General features: G+C 31.0%; 1 protein-coding gene and 1 long non-coding RNA gene across 3 annotated transcripts in view; one reads left to right on the forward strand and one right to left on the reverse strand.

Annotated features, from left to right (window-relative positions):
- Window positions 1-17181, forward strand: part of LOC146995353 (uncharacterized) — a 97460-nt gene extending 80279 nt beyond the window's left edge. The window contains exons 2-4 of the long non-coding RNA XR_015042985.1: window positions 905-1030; window positions 10701-11288; window positions 14113-17181. This is a non-coding gene — a long non-coding RNA (uncharacterized LOC146995353). The remainder of the gene's footprint in view (window positions 1-904; window positions 1031-10700; window positions 11289-14112) is intronic.
- The window catches only part of LOC118200699 (uncharacterized), a 249500-nt gene that overhangs the window by 9654 nt on the left and 216378 nt on the right, over window positions 1-23468 (reverse strand). For both annotated transcript variants that reach the window (XM_085823472.1, XM_085823471.1), the window contains 3 exons: window positions 10806-11050; window positions 8949-9049; window positions 6085-6176 (listed from right to left, as the gene is read on the reverse strand). In XM_085823472.1, the coding sequence (XP_085679598.1) occupies window positions 6085-6176; window positions 8949-9049; window positions 10806-11050 (438 nt within the window). The remainder of the gene's footprint in view (window positions 1-6084; window positions 6177-8948; window positions 9050-10805; window positions 11051-23468) is intronic.

Consider the following 23468-nt stretch of genomic DNA (forward strand, 5'->3'; position numbering starts at 1 on the left):
TTTGCATACCTTCTGACAAGTACTTATATTTTTAACCACTGTATTTTAATTCAACCAGTACATTATTCACTTGTTTCACAAGTGCAACTTTTATTTTATATGCAAATCTACGTAAAATAGCATTAAAATTTCAGTTATGCTGAGCTCCTCATCGATTGCTTGTTTTAGATTGAATGAAATTAAGCTTAATGTTACTGTTAATAAGGTTGTTATTAATTTAATTATACATTTCTAATTAGTTATATACTCAGAAATTTCCAAGTATATTACTCAAACTTTTGCATCCCAATTTTTAATTTTTGGTTAAAAAATAAACTTTTATTTATTGAGAGGCCTGACTGATTATATTAATTTGCAGTATTGTTTATCTAATTCCTTTCTTCTAGATAAATCTTAGAAAAAAACTTCTTAGCATAATAATTTAAATTTATTTACAATTTATACATCAGTGTTCTAAATGCATAGTAATGTTGTTATAATAGATTTCATGCTAAGCTTTTTTTAAATTTAACTAAATTTAATTTCTGCAAACATTTACATGATTACTTTAATTAACAAAAAATATTAACACACTTTGATATGAAATAATGTTTTGCATGCTAGTGAACTCTTTTAAATTTTCCAGTCTAGTGCAGGCATCTTGACTATTATTGATGTAATTTATTAAAAATATTTGTATGCTTTATAATTATTTAATTTATGATATTATTACAGTAAATGAAAGATGTTTGTAGTGCTAATATGTATGTTTAAAATACCTTTTATTTTCTTTGTTAGCTCTCGTATTTATTACTGTTATTCAAGTAATTAACCTGCTTGTTAGATACTTTTTACTTGTTCTTGTGATATGTAATTCTATTTATTTATTTTTATTTTTCTCTTGGCTACAATTGGCTTCAAAAAGTTAAATTGTAACCCTGTAGGCAGAAGAAATTTTGATTGGCGCAGTTGGACTATAGCTCGACCCAGGGGGATTTTCATTAGCGCAGTTGGAGTACACCCGTTTACTTTATTAAACATTTGTTTCAATGTAAGTTTGTTTAGGTTGCTTCATTTCATGTGACAATACTTTCTCTTTAACTCTATTAAATAGACATAATTTCTTGTTTAGTTACAAAGTTCCGCTGTTCAAGTCCTATAATTGCTGTGTCGAGAATACCGACTAATTTGTCAATCGAAATGTTTTCGTTTTCAATAACCTCTCTGTCACTTTCTTCACTATCGGAAGCGAATTATAATGATGAGGAACTTGATTTAAATCATATCAAAGACGGAGTACATTGAGATGAAATACTACATTTAGTAAGGAATTATAAGCCAAATAAAATAAAAACATCTGCCCTGAAGATAAGGATAGTGCTGACAGATCAAATTCCAATTCATTGAGAGCCGCGGAGTTCCCCCGCCGAGCAGCGTGAAATTGATAAACATATTTCGGATTTTGAAACACACTTTTGCTTTAGATCCTTTACATATTAGCAAATATATATCGAAAATTCTATTTGATATAATCGAAAGTTCAAGCTTACTTTTATAAAATTGCTGTAACAGTTTGCAAAAAATAATAAGCCAGATCCAATTCTAAGATTAAGGAACAACGCAATTTACAACATTAACTGAATTAGATAATTTTAGCTTAGCTTATACCATCCATTATACATTAAACGCGCATGCGCAAACGTATTATGCGCTTGCGCACACGCATGTTCGCAGCCGTAAAGGTCTTACGCGCACGCGTAAACGCCTATGCGCATGCGTCAAAGAGACGCATGCGCAGAAAGTTTGTAGCTTTGAGGTCCGGATTATGGGTGTCCGAATTAATGACTTTTGGCTGTATATTGAAGATAGTTATAGCGAAACTGATGAGAATTTCTCGGATTCCTCTGCAGATAGTGATGAATCTGAAAATTTAGTTTCTTTTGAAAACGTTCAACAGTGGTAAAAAAATTATATGCAAAATATTACATTATGCAAATATTTTCATTAGTATATATGCTTTAGATTTGTATTTCATAAAATAAATCATGATTTAACCAATATTAATTTTCAAAATTTTCCTTTTATACCATTATTCTTCAATTTCAGTATTCTGACAACCTTTTTCTATGATCTAATTCTATATTGAAAAAAAACTCTTTTCCAAAAAAAAAAAATGTTGTATATTTTAACTCTAAAATATATGTGTATATTTTAACTCTAAAAGGGTTAATTTTTTTACTCTAAAATATATGTAGATTTGAAATATGTAATAAAAAATACGCAATTTTTGAACCTATCTTGATTTTAAAAAAAAGTATGCAGTGAGTTGGGTTAAGAATAAAAATTATTTTTATAAAGCTTTTTTAGGAAGGCATAGCTTTCAGCCAGTATTTCTTCATAACAGCAAATGGAATCTAAAATGCCTCTTCTTGGCTTTGAACTGCGATTCAAATTTGGATCATGTTCCAAAGACTCATCCATTATTTTGGTAAGAGTTTCAATGATCTGTTGATTTATCAACAAACTTTTCTGTCAATTTTTTGAGCAATATTTTCTAAAGCATTTGCAGTGCATAATTTGCCTTCTGATCTATTTATATTGCCTGTCAAATCTTTTAGTTCTTCATGATTGGCTTTCTCCATTAGATTCCAGCAAAATCTTAATTTCCAATTCAACTACTTTTTCCATTCCTGCTTCATGAACCAAAGCATTAATTGTAGTAACGATTTTATTTCTCCCCACAGTTTCACCAACATACCAAATATTTGCCCAAATGCCTTTCCAAACTTTATTCATACACTTTAAAAAGTAAATTCACTCCGTGATTGTTTTATATTTTGTAATGCTTCTATGATGTTGTAATTTTACCAAAATTGCATGACATTTACTTCGTTAGAATCAGTTTTGTCAGTAAAATATTGAAATATTGCAATTTGATCTGTAAATTGTATAAGCAACATTGCATTTGTTGGCAAATACATATCTTTCACTGGAATACAAATATAGGAAGATTCTCAATTTTTTGGGGGTGGCCAGAAACATCTTTCAAAGGAGGACTTAAGATTCAGTGTTGTTGCCACAGCAATAATGCTTGGCTGATGAATAAAATTTGTTTATAATGCAATTTTCAAAACTTCTATAGTGACCCAAGCTTTTCTGTTTGATCACCAAATAACGTCAAGTTTACCTATTCATTTCAGGGACCTTGTTGTTTCAGAATGATACATAACAGGCTTGAGTCTAAAATCCTCTTTTGCATTACCTCCTAAAGAAGAGGTGATTCTGTGTTTTGATGCTCTAAATCCAGGAGCATGCTCTTCATCTCATGAACTATATGTATGAGATGGCATCCACTTCCAAAATAAACCGATTTCATCCACAATGAACACAACTTATGGTGAAAAGTTAGCATCAATAACCATTTTCTTTAAAATTTGTGGAAATTCTTCTGCAGCATCATTGTTAGCACTAGTTACCTCAACAGCAATCCTCAAGCAGTGAATGTTACTTCATTTTTGAGTTTTTGAATCAATTCCACCTTCCTTGACTAGACAAAAGTTATCCATTTCTTATACATTAAAAAATGCTTTTGTCTTAATTATAACCTGACTGAAAAGAGCTATGTGTTGTTTCTTGACTGAACCAAGGTCTAAGCCATCTAGCCACCATTTCGAAAACTGAGTTTCTTCATTTTATATATATATTTTGCTAACATGGTAACTTTAAGGAACTTGTGATGTCAGTTTGTTATTGCTCACCTTCAAATCAAATACAGCTTAACTGCAAAGAAGATTTTTAAGTCAAGGTTTAGTAAAAAATAAATAGTTAAATTTATGCTATAATTTACAATATTAAACTTTTAATAGATAGAAAGTTCATCAACAAACAATACACGAAGAGGAATGATCAAGTAGAAAACTAAACTTTAAGGGATGTGCATATATATCAACATATCCAATTATCAGGCAAAAACCTCCACTGCCACCGTGAAAGCTTAAATTTGCCCACTAATGAGTAGGAGGAATCAGGTTGACTGTCCCTGTTCTATACAATAGCATGAAGAGTTCAAAGAATAAAAAGGTGTTAATTTTTTAGCTTTAACTAACATTAAAAGATTGTAAAAATTCAACAGACAAAGGAGACATTTACATGGATAAAATGCAACAAAGCACACTTCAGTTATGATTCAAGTCAGACCTGAAAAATAACTGCAAAATGCTGATAATAAATTTATAAAATAATATAAAGAGATTAACTACTGAGACCTTGAAACAACAGATAGATCAAGTGTTCTCAACCTATTTTGCCCCCCTATGCACCCCTTTCATCACTGCTAGATCATTCCCTTCTTCCTTTCCAAAACTCAAAAAATACATATAGACATTTATTTATTTAGACTAAGATTACTTTTAAAACCTCTTTTGTAAATTAAACAAAAATAAAGAAAATTGTGATCAATACCAAAAGTTGAATAAAACTAGTTTTTTTTATATTCAAAAACTACATATTTAACAGCTAAACAAACAGCTGATCACATTCCTCCTGAAGCTATGAAATTCCCCCCTCTCAGGGAAGAATTCCCGTCTGGATGAGAATTACATGAATTGGCTAACAGCTTATCTGAAGTCTATTTTATGTTGTTACTTATTTGTTATATGTAAATAAAAAGCATGGACCATTACTGTTTTAGACATTCTTTGCACTCTTTTATAACATGATCTGTGAAACATTCAAATTAATACCTTAGTCTCATTCACAAGCAGCACATTTCATGCAAATTGTGAGGTATATAAATGTTAATAAATTTGTTATCCCATCCATTCACATCATTAGAGATAAATAAATACCTGTTGTCACTCCCATGTTTGATACAATGCACAAGAGAAAGTCCAAGACAGATTTATTACAGAATTTTTTTATCGCTAATTCCGTATCAGGTACACACAATTCAAATAATATTCAAGACTACTAAAAATTGTGAAGCATCTTGAAATCAGCACTCCATTTTTCTTCTCAAATTTTCAAACAACATATGAGTTATGACAAAACATTGATTTTATGATAAATTTGCCAATGTTAAAATATCTTAAACTAATTATAATATCACACTGATCAGATGAATTAAAATTCTCACTTATCCCTGAAAGATCAATAGCTAAAATACTTTGAAGCAATGTTGTGCAGAGAAACTAGAATATGTTGACTCAATGGCAGTGATGAAATAGCATATATGCAATTAAATATTTGGATCTCAATCTTATATACTAACTTCTCCCACAAAGTGCTTTAACATCTTCAGTCAGATTCTATGCAAACTCAAAATTATTTTAATCAGCAATCATAACTCAGTATCTTTTATACCAGTAAATTACCCAGCATCCAATACCCAGTACCAATTCAGAGCAATTCTCCATATACACCCAGCTTTAGTTCAATCAATAACTAATTTATTTTGAAGCAACATTTGTCCCTAGAAGCTGAAACATGTTGACTGAATCCTAGAGATAAAATACATTCAATTAAATATTTGGATTTCAATCTTATATACAAACCCTCTACCAAAAAAATGCTGTAACATCTTCAGTCACATTCTATGTACACTCAAAATTATTTTAATCAGCAATCACAACTCAGGCTCTTTTAATACTGGCCATTGTGGCTGTTCTTTGGACAGTCAGGTGAGCTGGGCTTCACCCACATTCTGGTATGGTACCCAGTAATCATTCAGATCAATTCTCCATAGCTTCTCAGCTTTAGTTCAATTTTTAAACTACACAGTTCTCTCTTACAAAGTTCAGTAAATAAATACCAGTTCACTCTTTGAAAGCATCTGCTTATGTAAAAATACAAGGTTTAACCTAAATTGCATATTATTTATACCCAATTCATTTTCTGAAGCTGGGAAGTAAAATGTTAATTTAATAATATGATTTTATTTCACAGACAACCATCTTAGGAATATATTAGACCTACTTGCAACTAAATAGACAGTAGTTACCCCCTACTTGCTATTAAATGAATAAATGCAAGTTGCCAATGTAGAAATGGACTAATAAAACTGAAACTAGCACAGAAGAAATATTAAATAATAAGAGAAAAAAATACCTCCTTGACTAGCTAGCTGTGATAAACCTTGCTGTGTAGGAGAACTTTCAGAACTGCTGAACAGGAATCTAACTTGAGGAACGTGTGGGGAGCTGAAAATAAATAAATAAAGGATACAAATCTTAATTAAACACCACTATCTAAAATAATAACAGCATATAAAATACACAAATTTTATTTATTTATTGTTTACAAATAAGTATAAAAATGAAAACCTCCTCATAAGATTTGGAGATTAAAATGTTCAAAGAGGTTATTAAAGCAAATCATAGAAAATCATAGAAACTTAGATATTTGATCGACATTTCATTTATAATAAAAATGTAGTGTGATCAATTAATAACTTGAAAGTCAAAAACAGATCTGATCTAACATAATTATTTTCCTGTTCCGCTTTGATATCAATAGTGGAAGATGTTGGAGATCTTTTTCATTCTCACTGAAACTTAACGTTGAACTTCTTCTGAACTACGATTTTACAGTTTTACTCTGATGGCAGAAAATATTCAAGTCCTTTCTTCCTAATCTGTTCATCCACTCTGCTGCCAAAGCCTGTCTAATACTTTTTTTATGGTAAAACAAGATTTTAGTCAATAGGTAGCAGAAGTTCTACTCTTTATGTATCCTGGAAGTTATGTGCTTTGATATGAACAAATGATTTCGCATTGCATCTACAGATGTTGCAATGTTGCCTTATCTGCAAATATATGGTATATAATGATTGCATAGTTTTTTTTACTTTATTATGGGAAGTTATTAACACTAAGTTTTATTCATCCTGATTTGCCATTAAAACTTCGAATGGTAATTATGTGGCAAACGTTTTACAAACACATGAGTGGTTCAGACTATTATCTGTATACTGACATGCTTAAGCTTTAAGCTTTAGGAACAGTTATACTTGTAATTGAAGTTGGGCTTCTTTGATGACAGTGAAAGAAGTGAATCTCAAAACAATCAGAAAAAATTGGAAAAAATAGAAGAAGCTGCAAGAAATGAATTATGATAAATCCACGAGGCTATAAAATAGGATAAATGTTTTAGTATTTTTTTTAATTATTTCTATTATTTATTATAAACGCAAAGTAATTTAACAATTTTTCCTCAAAAATCCAGTGAAAAGTTTGGTAGACTTCTTATCCATTTACTGATCTGGTACGTCTTTAATTTTTCCTCTTTCAAATATGTTGGTCCAGTAAGAAAATTATCACTTTGTTTAATTTTTTTTTAAATCATATACAGTGAAAATCATTTAACATGAAACTGAGGTGACTGAAATATTTTTTTGCTTTAAAAGAATTTTGTGTTAAAGGATATTGAAAAAAATATCTGTCATAATTGGAGCTGCACACACATTATCATCACCTACTGCAATGAATTCTTTTAATGATACAGTAGGACAGTCAAATAATACAGAAACTTTCTCAAACATTTTATTAAGTGTCGGTTCAGTTTCAATATGATCCTTCTCCCTTTCTTTTGGCGGGAACCAAACTCACTGATTTTAACACACACTGTGATATACTGGTCACTGAATTCCAAAACCAACTGATGAGAGATGAGATGTTTTTGTGTGGCGTTTGTAGGGATGGAGGGTGAAAGTAGCTTAAATAAACAAAATCAGTTCATGTCACAAGCTATTCCGAGGTTACTTCAAAGCCAAGTTAGCCTCCTTTCAACGAAACATGTGAAACCACCTTTGTTTCATTTCACACCCCTCTTAAATCTCGCCTACGCTGCTGGTGTCTTCCATATTTTGTTCCTTCCCATAAGGCAAATTTTTCATGTTGAGCAATTTTCATTTTGTGTTAGGAGAAAAAAAAAAAAATGCATGAAAATACATAGTAGTTTCATGGGACCATTGTATTATTTTGTGTTAACTGATATTTCATCTTAAGAATTTTCACGTTAAATGTATTTCATTGTATATTTAAAGTTTTTAAAAATTTGTATATTTCATGTGTCTGACCACATTAAAGAATAATTTATCTACTTCATTCTGCTTAAATTATAAGCTTGTTGTTTCAAAAATAGTTTTGCATTATCAGTTTATTCATTGAGTAGTTCAAAAACATGACTGCCCTGTTACATTATGTCATCACACCAAGCCCATGAAGAGAAGTTATGAGATATACGTAACACTGATAATTATGAGATGCTTTAATTTTTGAATTCTTTTAGTTTATTCGTTTATACTTTTTAAGAAATTTTTTTTCCAGTATTGAGTTCTTGTTGTTCTGAAATGGTTATAAATTTATTCATTTATTTATATCATAGCTGCTATTAAATTTGCAGGAGCTTTTGGTGCATTTTTTAGTTCAAGTTTCATCAGAGCTTATTATCCCTCCCCCTTTCATTTTTTAAAATCTTCAGCATATATAACACAAAAGTGGCTGCTGCAAGCATGCAAATAAGCCTAATTAAATTACATGTAATATGTATATATATATTCGAAGATGTATTACATGTAATATGTATATAATATGTATATATTGCTTTACGAACATTTATTCATTTTGGATATTGCTTTTATAACATTCAATAAAATTAATTTTAAATAAATATACACAAAAGCACTTCTGTTATTTTACAAAATCTAAAACAGATAACAATGTGCTGAAACAATAATAGCACTTAATGTTTTGATGCAACTGCTATCACAAAAGCTAAGAAGAGTGCAATTTTTGTACAGATGTTTAAAATTTTACTAGAAGCATTTTGTATAATTCATGTAGCTTCCATTAAGTTTTAATACCTCAGACATTTTTAATAACTCAGATTTCTCAAACTCTTAAAGTTAATACTATTTTTGAAGAGACTGCACAGAAAATTTATCAAGAAATAAAAAATGAAAACATGCATACCTTACAGCTTCAGCAAAACCATCAGCTCGTCTTGGAACATATAAAGTAGGAGTAGATGGAACAATACTGTCATCACCTTCCTCAAAATTTGAACCCTGGCCCTAATTAAAAAAAAAAAAAAAAAAAAAAAAAAAAAAAAAAAAAAAAATTGTAATTTAACAGACAAAAATTATGAGCACTTAATTTGGCAGAATTTTTTAAAGTATCAACGGATTTAACTCTACTAAATTTATATCAATGATATATAAAGTCTAATTACATAAGACTAATAAAGCACCTATTATTACTTTTATTGCTCTTAAAATAATAGCTCTTAAAATAAAATAAAATTTCTTGCTCTTAAAATAATAGTCAGATTATAACCGAAATTGCGATTTAATGCTTTCATTGCAATTTAGCACTTCACAATGCTCATTTGCGAAGCGGGTGATGCCCTCTCGTATTTTTGCCGAAATGAGTATCATATGTTCTCTTTTTAATACAGCTATATCAGATAAACATTAAAAAAAAAAATTAGTATCATAGAAAATGTTTAAACCTTCTAATTTGGAAATGATTTCATGTAAAAGCTTAAATAATATCTGTTCTTTCAAACTCTAAAAGATCTGAACATGCTTTTGAAAAGAAAAATCACCCTCACGGAAGAGATAAATGCTTTTCTTTTTTTTTTTTTTAATTAGAATCTGACTCAAAAAGTGATTTTGGTTATTAGATGAGAATTTCGAATTTTACAGCAGTATAGGGAACAAAGAAATATCCAAAAGAAGAAAAGTGAAAATAGCATTTTAAAGAAGTACAAGTGAAACCTCAGTCACTGGATAAGCATTTTATGCTATGCAAATGCCATATTATCCAAGTAAAGGAATGTTTATAGAGCAAGCAGCTTAATTTGAATTTTAAGAAAATAAAAATTCAATTTGCAAACTACTTCTGACAAAAGATTCTAGGGATTGGTTTTTATTTGTATTTAATTTCTTATCAAATCAGTACTCATTGCACCATATAAATGCACCTCAATTTATTTCTAATAAAAATCATTTTCAAATACATTTGAAAGAACACTAAAAAATTTACTTTTTATATTGGTTAAAAATAATCATCAGTACTGCAAAAGTATGCCATAAAGTTCTTCTCTGCAATCTTAAATTTGAAGAAATCAAAGAATTGTGGTTGACATTTATGAAGTTTCTATATGAGCCTGAATACAATGTTTGCCTTTAAAGCAGTTTATTTTCCAAAGAAAAATTTTAAAGAGGTTGTAATTTACTTCATTATACCAGCAGTTGGCTAGTCCATTATGCCTTAATCAGACCCTTTCAGATACTGAAAGTCTCCCTTTCCTTTTTAATGAGGTTTGGAAGGGGATTAAGTGCAATACTGACTTGTTCAAAAGTCAAAAATGAGGCTCCACCATACTAACTAGAGAAAAAAATTTTTAATGCAATGTATTGTATATTTCTACAGATTTGAAAATTAAAAAGTAATATCACAGAATTGGAAGAACATGAAAATAAAAAATTCTATCAAAAATTATACCAAAAGTATGTCTGGAAATGCTCAGCAAGATTTGATACTCTCTTATTCATTCACATTCCAAGCTAGGCTTGTAAATGTGAAGCTATTCTCTAGCCCTTTAAATTTTTATTCACACTTTACAATTACTATTACTATATGCCTATAAACTTCTTAACAAAAATTTATAAAATATTATATGATTTTTTTTCACCCATTATTTATTTGCTTTTGTTACAGGAGGAAAAAGTTCAAAAGTTTTGCTGATTTGCAACATGTCACAGGAAAATGCATCCAAGACCAGTACAGACAAATGTCCTATAAAACTAAATACAAAAAACTTACAGATATTGTAAATGGAGTAAGATGCTGGCGGGAGATAGGAGTTGATCTGTCTAATCTAGATGGCACAACTGGCACTGGTAACCTCTGCATGGTTACATTTGATGTACTTTGAACCATTGCCTCTGTTGATGGAGAGATTTCTGTTCTAACAGGCATACCTAATGTTGGAGGATCAGCTGGTGGAGCCATGCATTGCTCTGTAGGCGCTGTTTGTAAACTGCTGCTATCAGCATCCATTTGGATGTCTGGGGGAAAAAAAAAAGCTTAATTGAGGAACAAATTTAAGTAAATAAATAATAAACTTGCATACTGAAACTTCAAATCACAGTCTGATCCCTGAGAGAGGCTTTTTCATTAAAAAATATCTAATCAGTGTTGCCACTTAAAGAGGAGAATGAAATTCCCTGACTTTTCCAGGTTTTCCAGGTGTGTTTTGAGAAAATTCCAGTTTATCCGCATAGTGTGCGTAGGCTGCGCTGAGAGGTAAATTAATTATGGTACCATTTGAAAATACAAAAATTTGCCAACTGCATATGACTTATTATATATATAATCCTGAAAGTATTACTATTATAGCTATAATAGGAGTTGTTTCCTCCAATGAAAATTGAGATTAGAATCTGCACAATCTGGATTAAAAAATCAGTTTTTTTGAAGACATTTTGCAGCTAAACGAAAGAAATCTATTTAATGATATTTTTAAATAAATTCAGGTATTTTATATTTATTTAGCAGCATACATAAACAAAAATATGTGCAGTAAAATTTTCTGATAGTATGTCATCATACTGCTAGATTTAGTTTCAGAATTATGCCAGAGAAATTTGCCTGAAATTTGAAAATATCATTAACTAATAATAAATAGATTTAGAGGAAAAAAGAACATTAAATGATATAAATAATATTAAAATGAAGTTAATTACTTAAAAATTGATTTACAATAATCAATGCTATGTTGGTGAATATTAAATATTAGCCTAGATGACTGATTACTATTTTTTTTTTTTTAAATTTTACTGCAAAATGGGGGGGGGGGAAGAGTTTAAAAGATTTTGCAGTAAAATCCTAGTATTCGCTACAGCTTTTGTACAATTTTGAAAACTGCTGCCAACACCAAAATGACTGGTTTACTACCCAACACCTTCTGAAACAGAGACTGAGAGACAGAAAGGGGTAACTGTTGTTATTGTTCATCATAATGTCGCCAAATCCCATGTGTACCATACGTGGAGGTTAGAATTAAAAAAATGTGTATTGTTAAGATAAAAAAAACTTCTCTGCAACAGGAATGGCTCTGTCCAACGTAGAGGGAAACAGCTGCGTATGAGCGAAATATATGTCACTGAAGGTCACGAAGTACGAAGGTCAAGTTTATCAAGAGTACATAAAACGAATATTGTTTTAACCATTTGAGTCCGGTGAAGCGCTTACTTGTCGTATGCCAAAAATATGGCGCAGCGCGATAGCGCTTCTCTTGTTTTGTATTGAGAATGCGAAGACGCTGCTGTTGGTTAGTATACTTTACGCAATTATTGAGAGCAGTTGTAGTGATATCAGTAGCAGTTGTTTTATAGGAATTGGAAATTGTTTTCATTTTTTTACCAAGTGTTATACTGATAATTACGAAATAACCCATGTCAAGTTCTGATTCATTTGAAAGTGACTATGTTATGAGAAGTGATAATGAAGAGTATAGTAATGACCTTGAAAGTGATAGTGAAAGTGACATCATCATTCGTTCTAAGAGATTACGAGTTATTAGTGATAGCAGTGATGATGATGAAGTAACTGCAAGTATCTCCGATGATGATATTATTGATGAGTTTTTACCCGTGGATACAATTTTTTCGAACGAATTGAATACTTTTTCTGAAGTACCTGGACCAAAGCATGCCCCTCCTCCTGATGCGAAACCAATTGAATATTTCAATAATTTTTTTTTCAATTTTCATTAACTTTTTTTTAAAGTATACTAACCAACAGCAGCGACTTCCAATTCTTGATACAAGAACAAGAATTCTAGATACTTGAACAAGAGAAGCGCTATCGCGCTGCACAGTATTTTTGGCATACAACAAGTGAAGCATGATAGCGCTTCACCGGACTCAAACGGTTAAATTTCCTTTAGAGGAAAATAAAATATTTTTTGCACGAGAAAATTAATTAATAGATTACCTATTTTCAGCAAAAAAAGTACAAAAATCTGAGTATAAATTATCGGGAATGTCAAAGAATGTTTCTTCTTAACACATGCAAAATTTCCTTTACACATCGCGAAGAGGGAAATTCTCGCCATCAGGTTGCGTCGCCAAATCCCTTGGCGAGTTTTTCTCTCCACTTTCTAGTGGCACTCTGCCAAACTGATTTACATTACGTCTATGAAACCTTTCTTTCTTTACATGGACATTCTTACATTAGAACAGGGTCTGTTAGGATTAAACCAATTTTTTTGTATATAGTGTTGTGTTCTTTAGTTCAACATCACCTGCACATGCGAGTATTAGGATTCTCTAGGTTACTGGAAACCAAACTTGTCGGAAACTTACTTTGCCTTTCTAAAAGACAATCTGATTGGAGCTGTGAAAATTGGCTCTACGCCAGCTGCCCGAATGACGCTCATCCGATACATAATTTGCCAACAAAGCCATCGCTTTCAACATTGGCGCAAAACTCGTTTTTTGGGGAATCGCAGTATGATATTCCCCAACTTTTCCAGATTTTGACTAAAATATTTCAATTTCCTGACTTTTTTGGTCAGTTTTCGAATTCCCTAACTTTTTCCGGTTTTCCAGGTAGCGTGGCAACCCTGTCTAATATAGCTAAATAATCAACTTTTTACTTTCAAATAAAATTATTATTATTATTATTTTATTTTTATTTATTTATTTATTTATTTTTGTTTAACGTATACTTTTTAAAAAGTATCTTATATTTGTTTTTGGTACATCATGGTTAAGAGAGGTGAGGTCATATAAATTATCTTAAGTTCAAAAAAGAAATATGAAATATAGATATATAAAATTGAGATGTGTTGAAAATTTCAGTATTACCATTTGATTTTACACGTGTTTCCAAAAAATTAAGTGCCTAGTGGTAAAATCAGCAGAAAGCTTTGATTAATATCAAACTGACATAAATGTAGTAAATCTGTTTATGCATGAAAGAAAATAAGCACTATGTAGAAAAATGAAAACTTCAATTATTTTTCATAAATTATATGATGATATCACTTTTGAGTCATTAACAAATTGATATTTAAAGCTAAAAAGAAATAAAATTTATATTAATAATGTATGTAACCTCCTAGGGCTTTACACAAACTTTACAGTGATTGCACATTCTTTCATGAAGTGATCAACTATCACAGATGCCAGCAATGGAAATTTCTCCGTGGGTCAGTTCCTAATTATCTGAAAAAGGTGAAAGTGCAGAGGTCAAATATGCCTATGGGTATCTAAAAGATTTCAGCAGGATTAAGGTAGGGAGAATATGGTGGCCACTCCATACCACAAATGCTCTTACTCTACAGTTTCTCATTAAATTGGTTTGATGAGGACAGGCATTATCATTCATATGCAAGAAATGAGGACCAACTGCTGAAGTGTAGTCTCTGCAATCTTCATCCAAATACCACATAGAGTTCGCACTACACAGTCATTCCAGAGCCATTTTTAAAGATGAAGTAGGATGCGATTATAACAAAAAAAATCCAGCCCAATTTGATGCTGCTGCCTCTGCATACATGATTTTAAATGATGTTCTGAGCCTGAATCCATGTACCTTGTTCTCCCTAGACCTTCACATGCTTATCATCTGAATCTATGCCAAATGTGGACTCATTCATGAACAAGACGATGAGCCAATCTGAGATAGTCTTATTAATACGCTGACGACCGACTTTAATCGCGACTCTCTGGATTGAGTGGTTAAAAAACACAAACACTTGGACATGGGCATCAATCCCTTCATGTAAAAGCTCTGGCACACAGCAATGACAAGTATTGTCTTATAAAGTGATGCTGCAGCCATGTGGGAAACAACTGTGGAGGTCACTTTCTCTTACTGCTTGCCTACTATACCAATATACAATATCCTCAGAAGGAATGCTAGCCCTTGGTCAAATATGCACAGGTCTTTAAACAATTGATTGACGTGTTTGGAATTGTTTCCATATTCATAAAATTACTGACTGATCAGCACCAAAGAAAAGTGTGACATCTTTGATTCTGTCTTGTTTTAAAGCATCCAACAGAATGCACTACCTGTCATTCATCTTTTCTTCAGCCACAGAAAAATGAATATCATAAAAAATTATCCTACAAAAGTTCTAAACACTTCATAGCAGCATTCAAATGAACCTCCTCAAATTCTGAAAAATGCTAGAATCTTCAATGATTTCCTAATTGGTATATGTTCGAACAGTCAATCATAATTAACTGCAACATACAATAGTTGCATACTGCCATCTGCATCTACAGTGATTTTCAGCCACTCAAATTCAACTACACTTTCCAAAATTGTTAATTTGCATTGTGTGCTTAAATTTTGGAAGCCAGTGAATTTTAGTTAAAGGCAACTGTATATACAAGAATGAGAGTTAAAAATTTTGCAGTTGTTATATTAATATGGCATTTGAAAGGCATTTCAGTTATTATTATACTGACGGTATAAAATAGCATTCATTGCAAAGTAATAATAAGGAGTAAATTTTTAAATTATTCACTTTGCTATATGGATTAGCAACGAACTTCTATATCATGGAAGATAAAATATCTTAAACTTAAAAAATTAGCAGCATCATCCAACCTTCACCTGATCTATGTTGCAGACAAAAAAAGCAAAACCAGTATCCCTTCAAAAATTAACAAAATAAATGTAAATTAAAAATATTCTGCTTGTTTGAAACTACTGCGGCAACAGATGAAAAAATTAGTTCATATAATCTTCTTTCTTTTCATGAGAAATCTGCACTTTTTTATATCACAGTTTTAATTAACCTTATTCAATAATCACTGCAATTAGAAGGCAGATCTAAAGTTCAGTTTTAAAAAGTCTCTGTTATAGAGCATTATGATGTTTTACAATCAACATACAAATATAACAGCAGGAATGAAATTTCTTTAGGACAAATGTTGGAAGGACTGTTTTAAGGAAATGATAAAGAAATAATAATTATATATTGAACAAACATTACATATTCATACATGCGTATTTAGTTTCATGTATACAGTTCATGCACCGTCTATAAATTTCTGAATTTTTAAAGATTATTCAATGATTCTTCAGAGTATTTCTGCAATTTTGAAAGGGAAATTCATGATGTAAATTTGAGTTTAAGGAGAATATGTTTCAATAACTTTATTTCTACAAAACAGCTACAACAAAACCTTTATTAACCAGCCCTCTGTTAACCAAGCTGGAAATCAGTTTAAAGAAATCCTTGGGGAAATGTAGCAACATTAGAAAAGGTAGAGTGAAAATTCAGTAACATTTGCTAATTCTCTTATCAGACACTGAAGTCTTGACCTTTCTTTATAAATCATTTAACAGCCTTCATATTGTGCAGTATGGTATAAAATGTGGCTTACACATGTTAAAAGACAAAAATAACATTAACCGATGATAAATTTGCAGACATGGTTTTAAAAGATAAAAAGATGGAAAGACATCACTTAAGATGATGTTTCAAAATGCATAAAAGTAGGAAAAACAGAGAACTGACTTTTTTTAGTTTTGTGACGAGAAAAGCAGTATTGATCCAAAACAAAAAATTTTAGAGGTGCAAGTAAAGCTGAGGATAATGATGAAATGGAAATATAAAATGTGAATATTAGCCATACTGCAACCTTTAGTTTGGTTTATTTTGATTACAGCAAAGCCAGCAAGAATTATTTATCTAGGAGAGGGATGCCAGATAACTTTCAAAAGAAAGCAGCCCATATTTACAATATATGTCCAGAAAAAACTGTGAAAGTTCCTAAGGAGACAACTTGTACACTGGGATTAAACTCTCAGGGCAAATTATTTACTAATTCGACCACTAGAGGATTATGAAGCCTTGAGCTTATCATTTAAGGATAAATCACACTTTTTCAGCAACTGTTATCTTGATTGCTTTAGAGCAACGTCTTAATGCTTTCCTGATTCACTTCTGATCACCATCTGGTGTGATCACTCAGCAGTTGAGAGTTACATGACTATCAAAGGAAAAAAGTAATCGACTTTAAAAAAAAATGCACATACGAAATTTGGCAAAATTTTGATGCAGTTTGTATACTCCAGTATTTTAATGAATACTGTCAAAAACAAAATCCTGTACGGGTTGTTTATTTAATTGCTAGACACATTTTTATCATTTAATAAAAGAGTTTCTTAAAATGCTACTTGTGCACTTATTTTTTGAATTTCAAATAAATAATTTCAGCAAAATCTTATTTAAAATTGAGGTTTTTTTACTATTTGAGGTGGTTGGAATGCCATTCAACACACATAATTGAGGCTTTACCGTGCTTATCATTTAAGGATAAATCACACTTTTTCAGTAAAATATTCCCTATTTTCAATGAAATATCATTATGATACACTTTTAAACAGCAGCAACAATTAATAAATTGCACTGTAGAATGTCTGGTAGAATTCTCTAAAATGCATTTTTATGCTGTTATTGGTGCTGTTCTGTGCATATAAATTAATGAAAAGTGTTGTAAACTTTTTCATTCTTTAGCCCCATTTTCTTTACTGTATTTCCATATTTCATACGAAGAAAACTTTCATAAGATTTATTTTTAGAATCTATTCATGTTTAAAACAATGTAAACAAATCTGCTCATTAAAGAGAATGTTCTGAGTTTTCTGAAAAATTGTGGAAAAACAAATTGTTATACATATTAATCATGAAAATTTAGAATAAAATTTAAAAGGCACTAGAATATATGCTCAGTAGATACTTATCAAAAATGAAAAATTTGAATGGATTCATGAACTACTTTTACTTGTACTATACATATGATAATTTAGAATGAATCATGCCAACTGAATACTTTTTTTTTTAACTGCTGAATAAAATATTAAAAAATTCTCAGTTTAAAGATAGCTAAATCAGTGCAAATGCACACCCGTTCTTTAAGAAATATTTACATTTTTAAGGTATATTCACAGTTAAGTAAGGGAAAAAGTAGACAGCAATCTAGAGAAACAAGAGAATCTAGAGCTCAGATAATACCTCAGATGGCTGGATAAAATATTCAGTTTTGGTCTAATGGTTAATCTTAAATAAGTGGGATGAGAGCAAAACCTGGTGAGAGTTTTTATTTGGCGCAATTTCGATTTGGTTGTGGTTTCCGGCTGCATGTTTTCTTGTGGCAAACATAGAGTTTTATTTCAGTGACTGTAATGAGTGTGAATTTAGTGTAGCCAGAAGGTTTTTTTTTTTTTTTTTTTTTTTTTTTTTTTTTTTTTTTTTTTTTTAAATTAATTTTGAAATATTTTGTTTTATTTTTAAAAGTTTTGCTGTTTAATACTTGCAGGAGGTTAAGCTGTTGTTGGTGGAAGAATGTTGGATTTCAGATGAGGTTTAGTTTAAAATTTATGAATGTTTTCATTTAATTTTATTTAGTTAATGTTTTTGAGTGAGTTAGTTAAATTTTTGAGTTTTATTTCTTGGATGTGTAATATTTAAAATGTTGAGCGAAAGTGGTTCAGTGTGCTGAATTCCATGGCAATAGTAACTTGTATATTTTAGTGAGTTTACGGCATGGAGGTAGGAAGTAAGATGGAGCAGCCCTAACCGGTTTTCCCCATACACTGCTTTGTAGCACTGGCGATCCCTTCTGGTGACCAAAACATTGGGTCATTTACCATTAAGTTCAACGGGTTTTGACACGATTGGATGTAAATATTTTGTAATTACTTTATATGTAAATATACATATAAATGCATATATTTTCTTTTTCTACAATATTTCAGAGTCCTAAGTATATGAAAAGAATACATTTTAAAACATTTCATTCTAAACAGAAAAAAATGCTATACTTTTCCCAGAACAGTTTAAATTGAATGAAATATTTTCCCAAGTTTTCGGTAATAACATTAAAAAAATATTTTAAGGTAATTTGATTTTATTTGGTTAAGAATTATAAAAATTAAGATCAAAGTTTATTGTATTACTAATATTAAAATTATGCATTATTTCTTTCCATTTATAGAGCTTCTTCCTAAAATACTTTCTCAAATATGACATGATTTTTTAGCTTGTCAGGCATATTTTAAATCGAAAAATATAAGCCAATTTATAATTAATACTCTATTCAGTCCATTTCAAATTAGAGCAACTTTTATTTTAATAGCTAAATACATTAAATAGTACTCAACTTTCTCTGAATATTTCTGAAAGGGAATAAAAAAAGTTTTTTTTTAAAGTATTATTTAAAACTTGTAACTGAGTTATTATAAAATGTAAGGGGAATAATTCTTTTAATTATACTTATCAGATTGTTTTACCCTTAATTTAAACAACACATATTCTAAAAATCTTCTTTATTACTTTTTTTAGTATGCATCTCATAGAATTTGCTTTACAATACCTTTTAACAGATTCCTTTCCAGTACGAACAATTCTTACTTAAATAGTTTTATAACCTATTTGTCAACAGGATTTCAATTTATGTTTACAATTCAATGTTAATGTTATTATATATTTAGATATTTATAATCATTATAAATTTAGACACTTAATAATTAGACTTCTTCACAGTAACTTTCACAGGTGTTTATGAATGAATAAATCCTTCTTTTCAAATACATTTATAAATAATTTAATAAATATTTACGTATTTTCTTACATGCTTTTTGCAAGCATACGCATAAACATTTGCAAGCATATGCATATTTCCTATATTTCATATTTTTCATTTCCAGTATGTGCAAATATTTAATTTCTGTGCATTCACTATATTTTTCGAGTAAAGAAATTTACAATAATTTAGCATATACCCGAAATGTTTACATAAGAAATATGCATAAATATAGTTTGAATGAAAACTGCATGCATTATTTTTAATACCCACTCAAAGGTCAGTTTTTCTTTGAAATTCCTTCACAATGGCATCTCTCCTTTTAGGCAGATAGCCCTTGCATGCCTTACTCTATTTAATAAAAATTAACCTGACCTATGTGACTAATTACAAATATTTTAACATGCATAATTTAAAATTTACATCTAGCCATCAAGTTTCAAACTTTTGACTTAAAACACGTTTTAGGATACTTTCATCACCAAATTCAAATCTTCTAGTAAATATATTTTGGCAGAGCACTCAATACCTCTTTTAGCGATTTTACATAGTTTAATAATTCTTGGATAATATGATAAATAATAACTAATAAAAGACATGTGTGGGAAACATTTAACAATTTGGAATCAATCAGAGGACATTCATGATCGGACCTCCTTTGGCAGGATACACAAAAGTTTTACTACCTCCATCGATTACCCTATTTCTTAAATTCTTAATAAGCTGTCTTGATGATCACATCATCTTGACCGCACATGGTACTTCCACCAAATCCGCAAATATATCCGTATTCTGTTCCATAAAACTGTACACAATTTCACACAAATGTGTGGTTACAAATCAAGGACAAAGAAATGTTAACTTATTGGCAACTGTGTATATATTTATGAATTTTGATGAGGATTGCAGCATTTGGTGGTAATTTTATTTTTTAATAAATCATGTAAAACCAGTGATTGTTTTTAAGTTATATAAAAATAAAATGATAAGTTTAAAATGAGCAACTATAAAGCCTCTCCTCTAAAAAATTTTAAAAAATACATGTCACAATAATATGTGGATGACAAAAAAAAATTATTTTATTAAAAAATTTTGGCGTTTGGAACATAAAATAAAAGTAGCAAATACTCTATCAAGGGTATCGAAAGATGTATACAATTTGAAAGGTACCATAAGGTAGTTTTCATGCTTTAAGCATAACATTTTTGCTAAAATCTATATTTTTGTAGTTCAACAGCTTAGAATTTTATAAAACAAATTCATAATCAAAATCGCTGTTGTTAGTTATCGAAAATAAGTAAGATGTGATTTTTGCGTAAATGTCACTAAGCTATACAAATTGCTATTATCCATCACATAATAAATGTTTCTTTTATGCGGAAATGTCCCGATTTTCTATTTGTATGGAACTGTCGTGTGTCGAAGTACTATCGAAGCGCTGTCAAGGGAGCTTTTGAATGTCAACAAAAAAACACCCTATTTGGAGACCGAAGCTTCGGAGAAGTGCTTCACTCTTTAGTGCCGAGCTGACCATTCTTTCCTTTCTTACCTCCATGATTTACGGTGCACCCATTGTTAGTGAATTTGAATATATTTACTTGGTTGACAATTTTTTTATGCGAGTGAAGAGACATTTGGTATGTATTATTTTCGTAATTTTTAGTTTAATGTTTGTAACTTGAATTTTTTGCAGTTTATTTTAAATTTATGTTTTAGTTTGTACTTATGTTGTATTTAGAGTCATTTTCGCTTGGTGATGTTGGATTTTAAATCACCATTTCTTTTTGCAATTGGTAGTTGTGAAAGGAAACAACCATGTCAAGTTTGACATTGCAAACGAAAAGAGTTTGGCATCACCTAACCCCGCTTATGGAAGATCAGCTGGTCTAACTTTACTTTTATGGGTGAATATAAATTTGCTTCCAAATTTGAATATTATTGTTGCGTCCGTACTGGTTTGTTAGGAATTGAATGCACAAGTCCGATGAAAAATGAACAAAATTTATTATTATCACAACAAAAATGCTTAAATTTCCTCGGATATTCCTGCAGTATTACAATATCTCACAGTAGTTATCCTTTAACTACTCAAACGTTCAAGAGAACTTAACTCGAAACAGCTAGAGAAAGCTAATCTGAGAATTTGCTACAGTCAAAAAGAGCAGTTTTCTAAACAAACTTAAAACAACAACTAACTAACTAACTGCATTGAGAGGCTTTCCTTCTTTTTATAAGCTTTTAAATAGCGCGCGAGAATTTTCTCGAAATCAAAAAGAGATATTTATTTATTTATTTATTAAATGTTAAACGCACATGCTCTTGTATTTCTAATTTTACGGCTTAGCTTTCCTTTAATATTCGTCACGTGCTGCACTGCATGGGGAATAAAACAATTTAAGTTATAAGTCTACTAACATTAGCTATTCAAACACCAAATCCGTAACACTGGCCCCCTTTGCAAGGACTGCACATCCCGGGCAGTACAATCCCTGGACAGGAAGCCAAACTTACAACTAAGGCATAAATGCAATAACAAGCATTACATTACAATAACAAACAACATGAACAATAAATGCAATAACTAACTATAAACAAATCAAATGCTATCAAACACTAAATACAAGTCAAATCAAATACACATTTAGAAACAAAACAGACCATGGTCTTACACTATTTATAATTATTTACACTACATACTATGGTCGTAATGAACAACTTTAGGTTTAGAGTTCGAAGACTTACGGATCCGAACCACGACGTCATTCAGCCTGTTTAGGACTGTGTACGGACCATCCCAAGATGACTGTAATTTCGGACAGAGTCTTTTCCGTCGAGTCGGATTCCACAACCACACCTTGTCTCCTCCGCGGAATTGATGTTCAGTAGCCCTCGTGTCATATCAGGTCTTCATCTTTTCCGTCTCCAAGTTGACTCGCTTTCATGCAGAATGGTGCATCACTTCAAACCAGGCCTGGACATCTTGGATGTATTCCTCAGGCGATGAAGGCGCATCCATAGGGCGACCAAACAGGCGGTCACAAGGCAGACGAAGGTCTCGACCGACATTTGGGATGGAGAATAGCTGGTAGTTTTGCGTTTCATTTCGAACCTAGTATGATTTTGACAGCTTCCTGAGCTGGGTCTTTCGCACAAGGCGTGGGCATTTCCAGGTGAGAATTCCTTCTGAGGATGGATAGTCATTTCATCAGATGCTGAAAACAGTTTGTTTTTCTTGAAATCTAAGGAAAAATTGTATTTCCTTAAAAAGTCCAATCCGAGTATGCATAGATATGTAATATCCACCACATAAGTCGTGTGATGGTAGGCGGCACTTCCAAACGTGATGTTCACGTTTAACTTCCCAACTATGTCGATCTTATCATCAGATGCAGTCTGAAGGGTAACACAGGATGGCATCCAAATAAGTTCATCTTTAAACTGTTGAGCTAAATCTCTCTGAATGATGGTAACATTAGATCCTGTGTCAATGATCATATTGCAAGGAACTACATCGATATGCCCATTGATTGACAGTCCGTTACTGTTTCCACTCACTGTAGAAATCTTGAGTGCTTTAAAACAAGGTTTTTCATTATCTGGCAACCTCCATTCCTCATATACGGTCATTAATTTGTTTCCTGAGTCATTGCTGAGAAATGGTCTCAATTTCCATACCCTGGGGTGTTCTGCAATTCTTTTGTATGTGGCTTTCAGCTCCATAGTTCCAGCACTTTGGTTCCTTGTCAATCCTTTTCCGTCCCATGGCATTTAATTGTCTGTTTAACTCACCTCTCTTATTTTCTGTGCTCTGGGGTGTTCTGCAGTTCCTTCGTATGTGGCCTTCAACACTGCAGTTCCAGCACTTTAGGGT

Source organism: Stegodyphus dumicola, chromosome 9 (assembly GCF_044657685.1).
Source record: "Stegodyphus dumicola isolate Sdum_Otavi_A_Nest chromosome 9, ASM4465768v1".
Lineage (NCBI taxonomy): Eukaryota > Metazoa > Arthropoda > Arachnida > Araneae > Eresidae > Stegodyphus > Stegodyphus dumicola.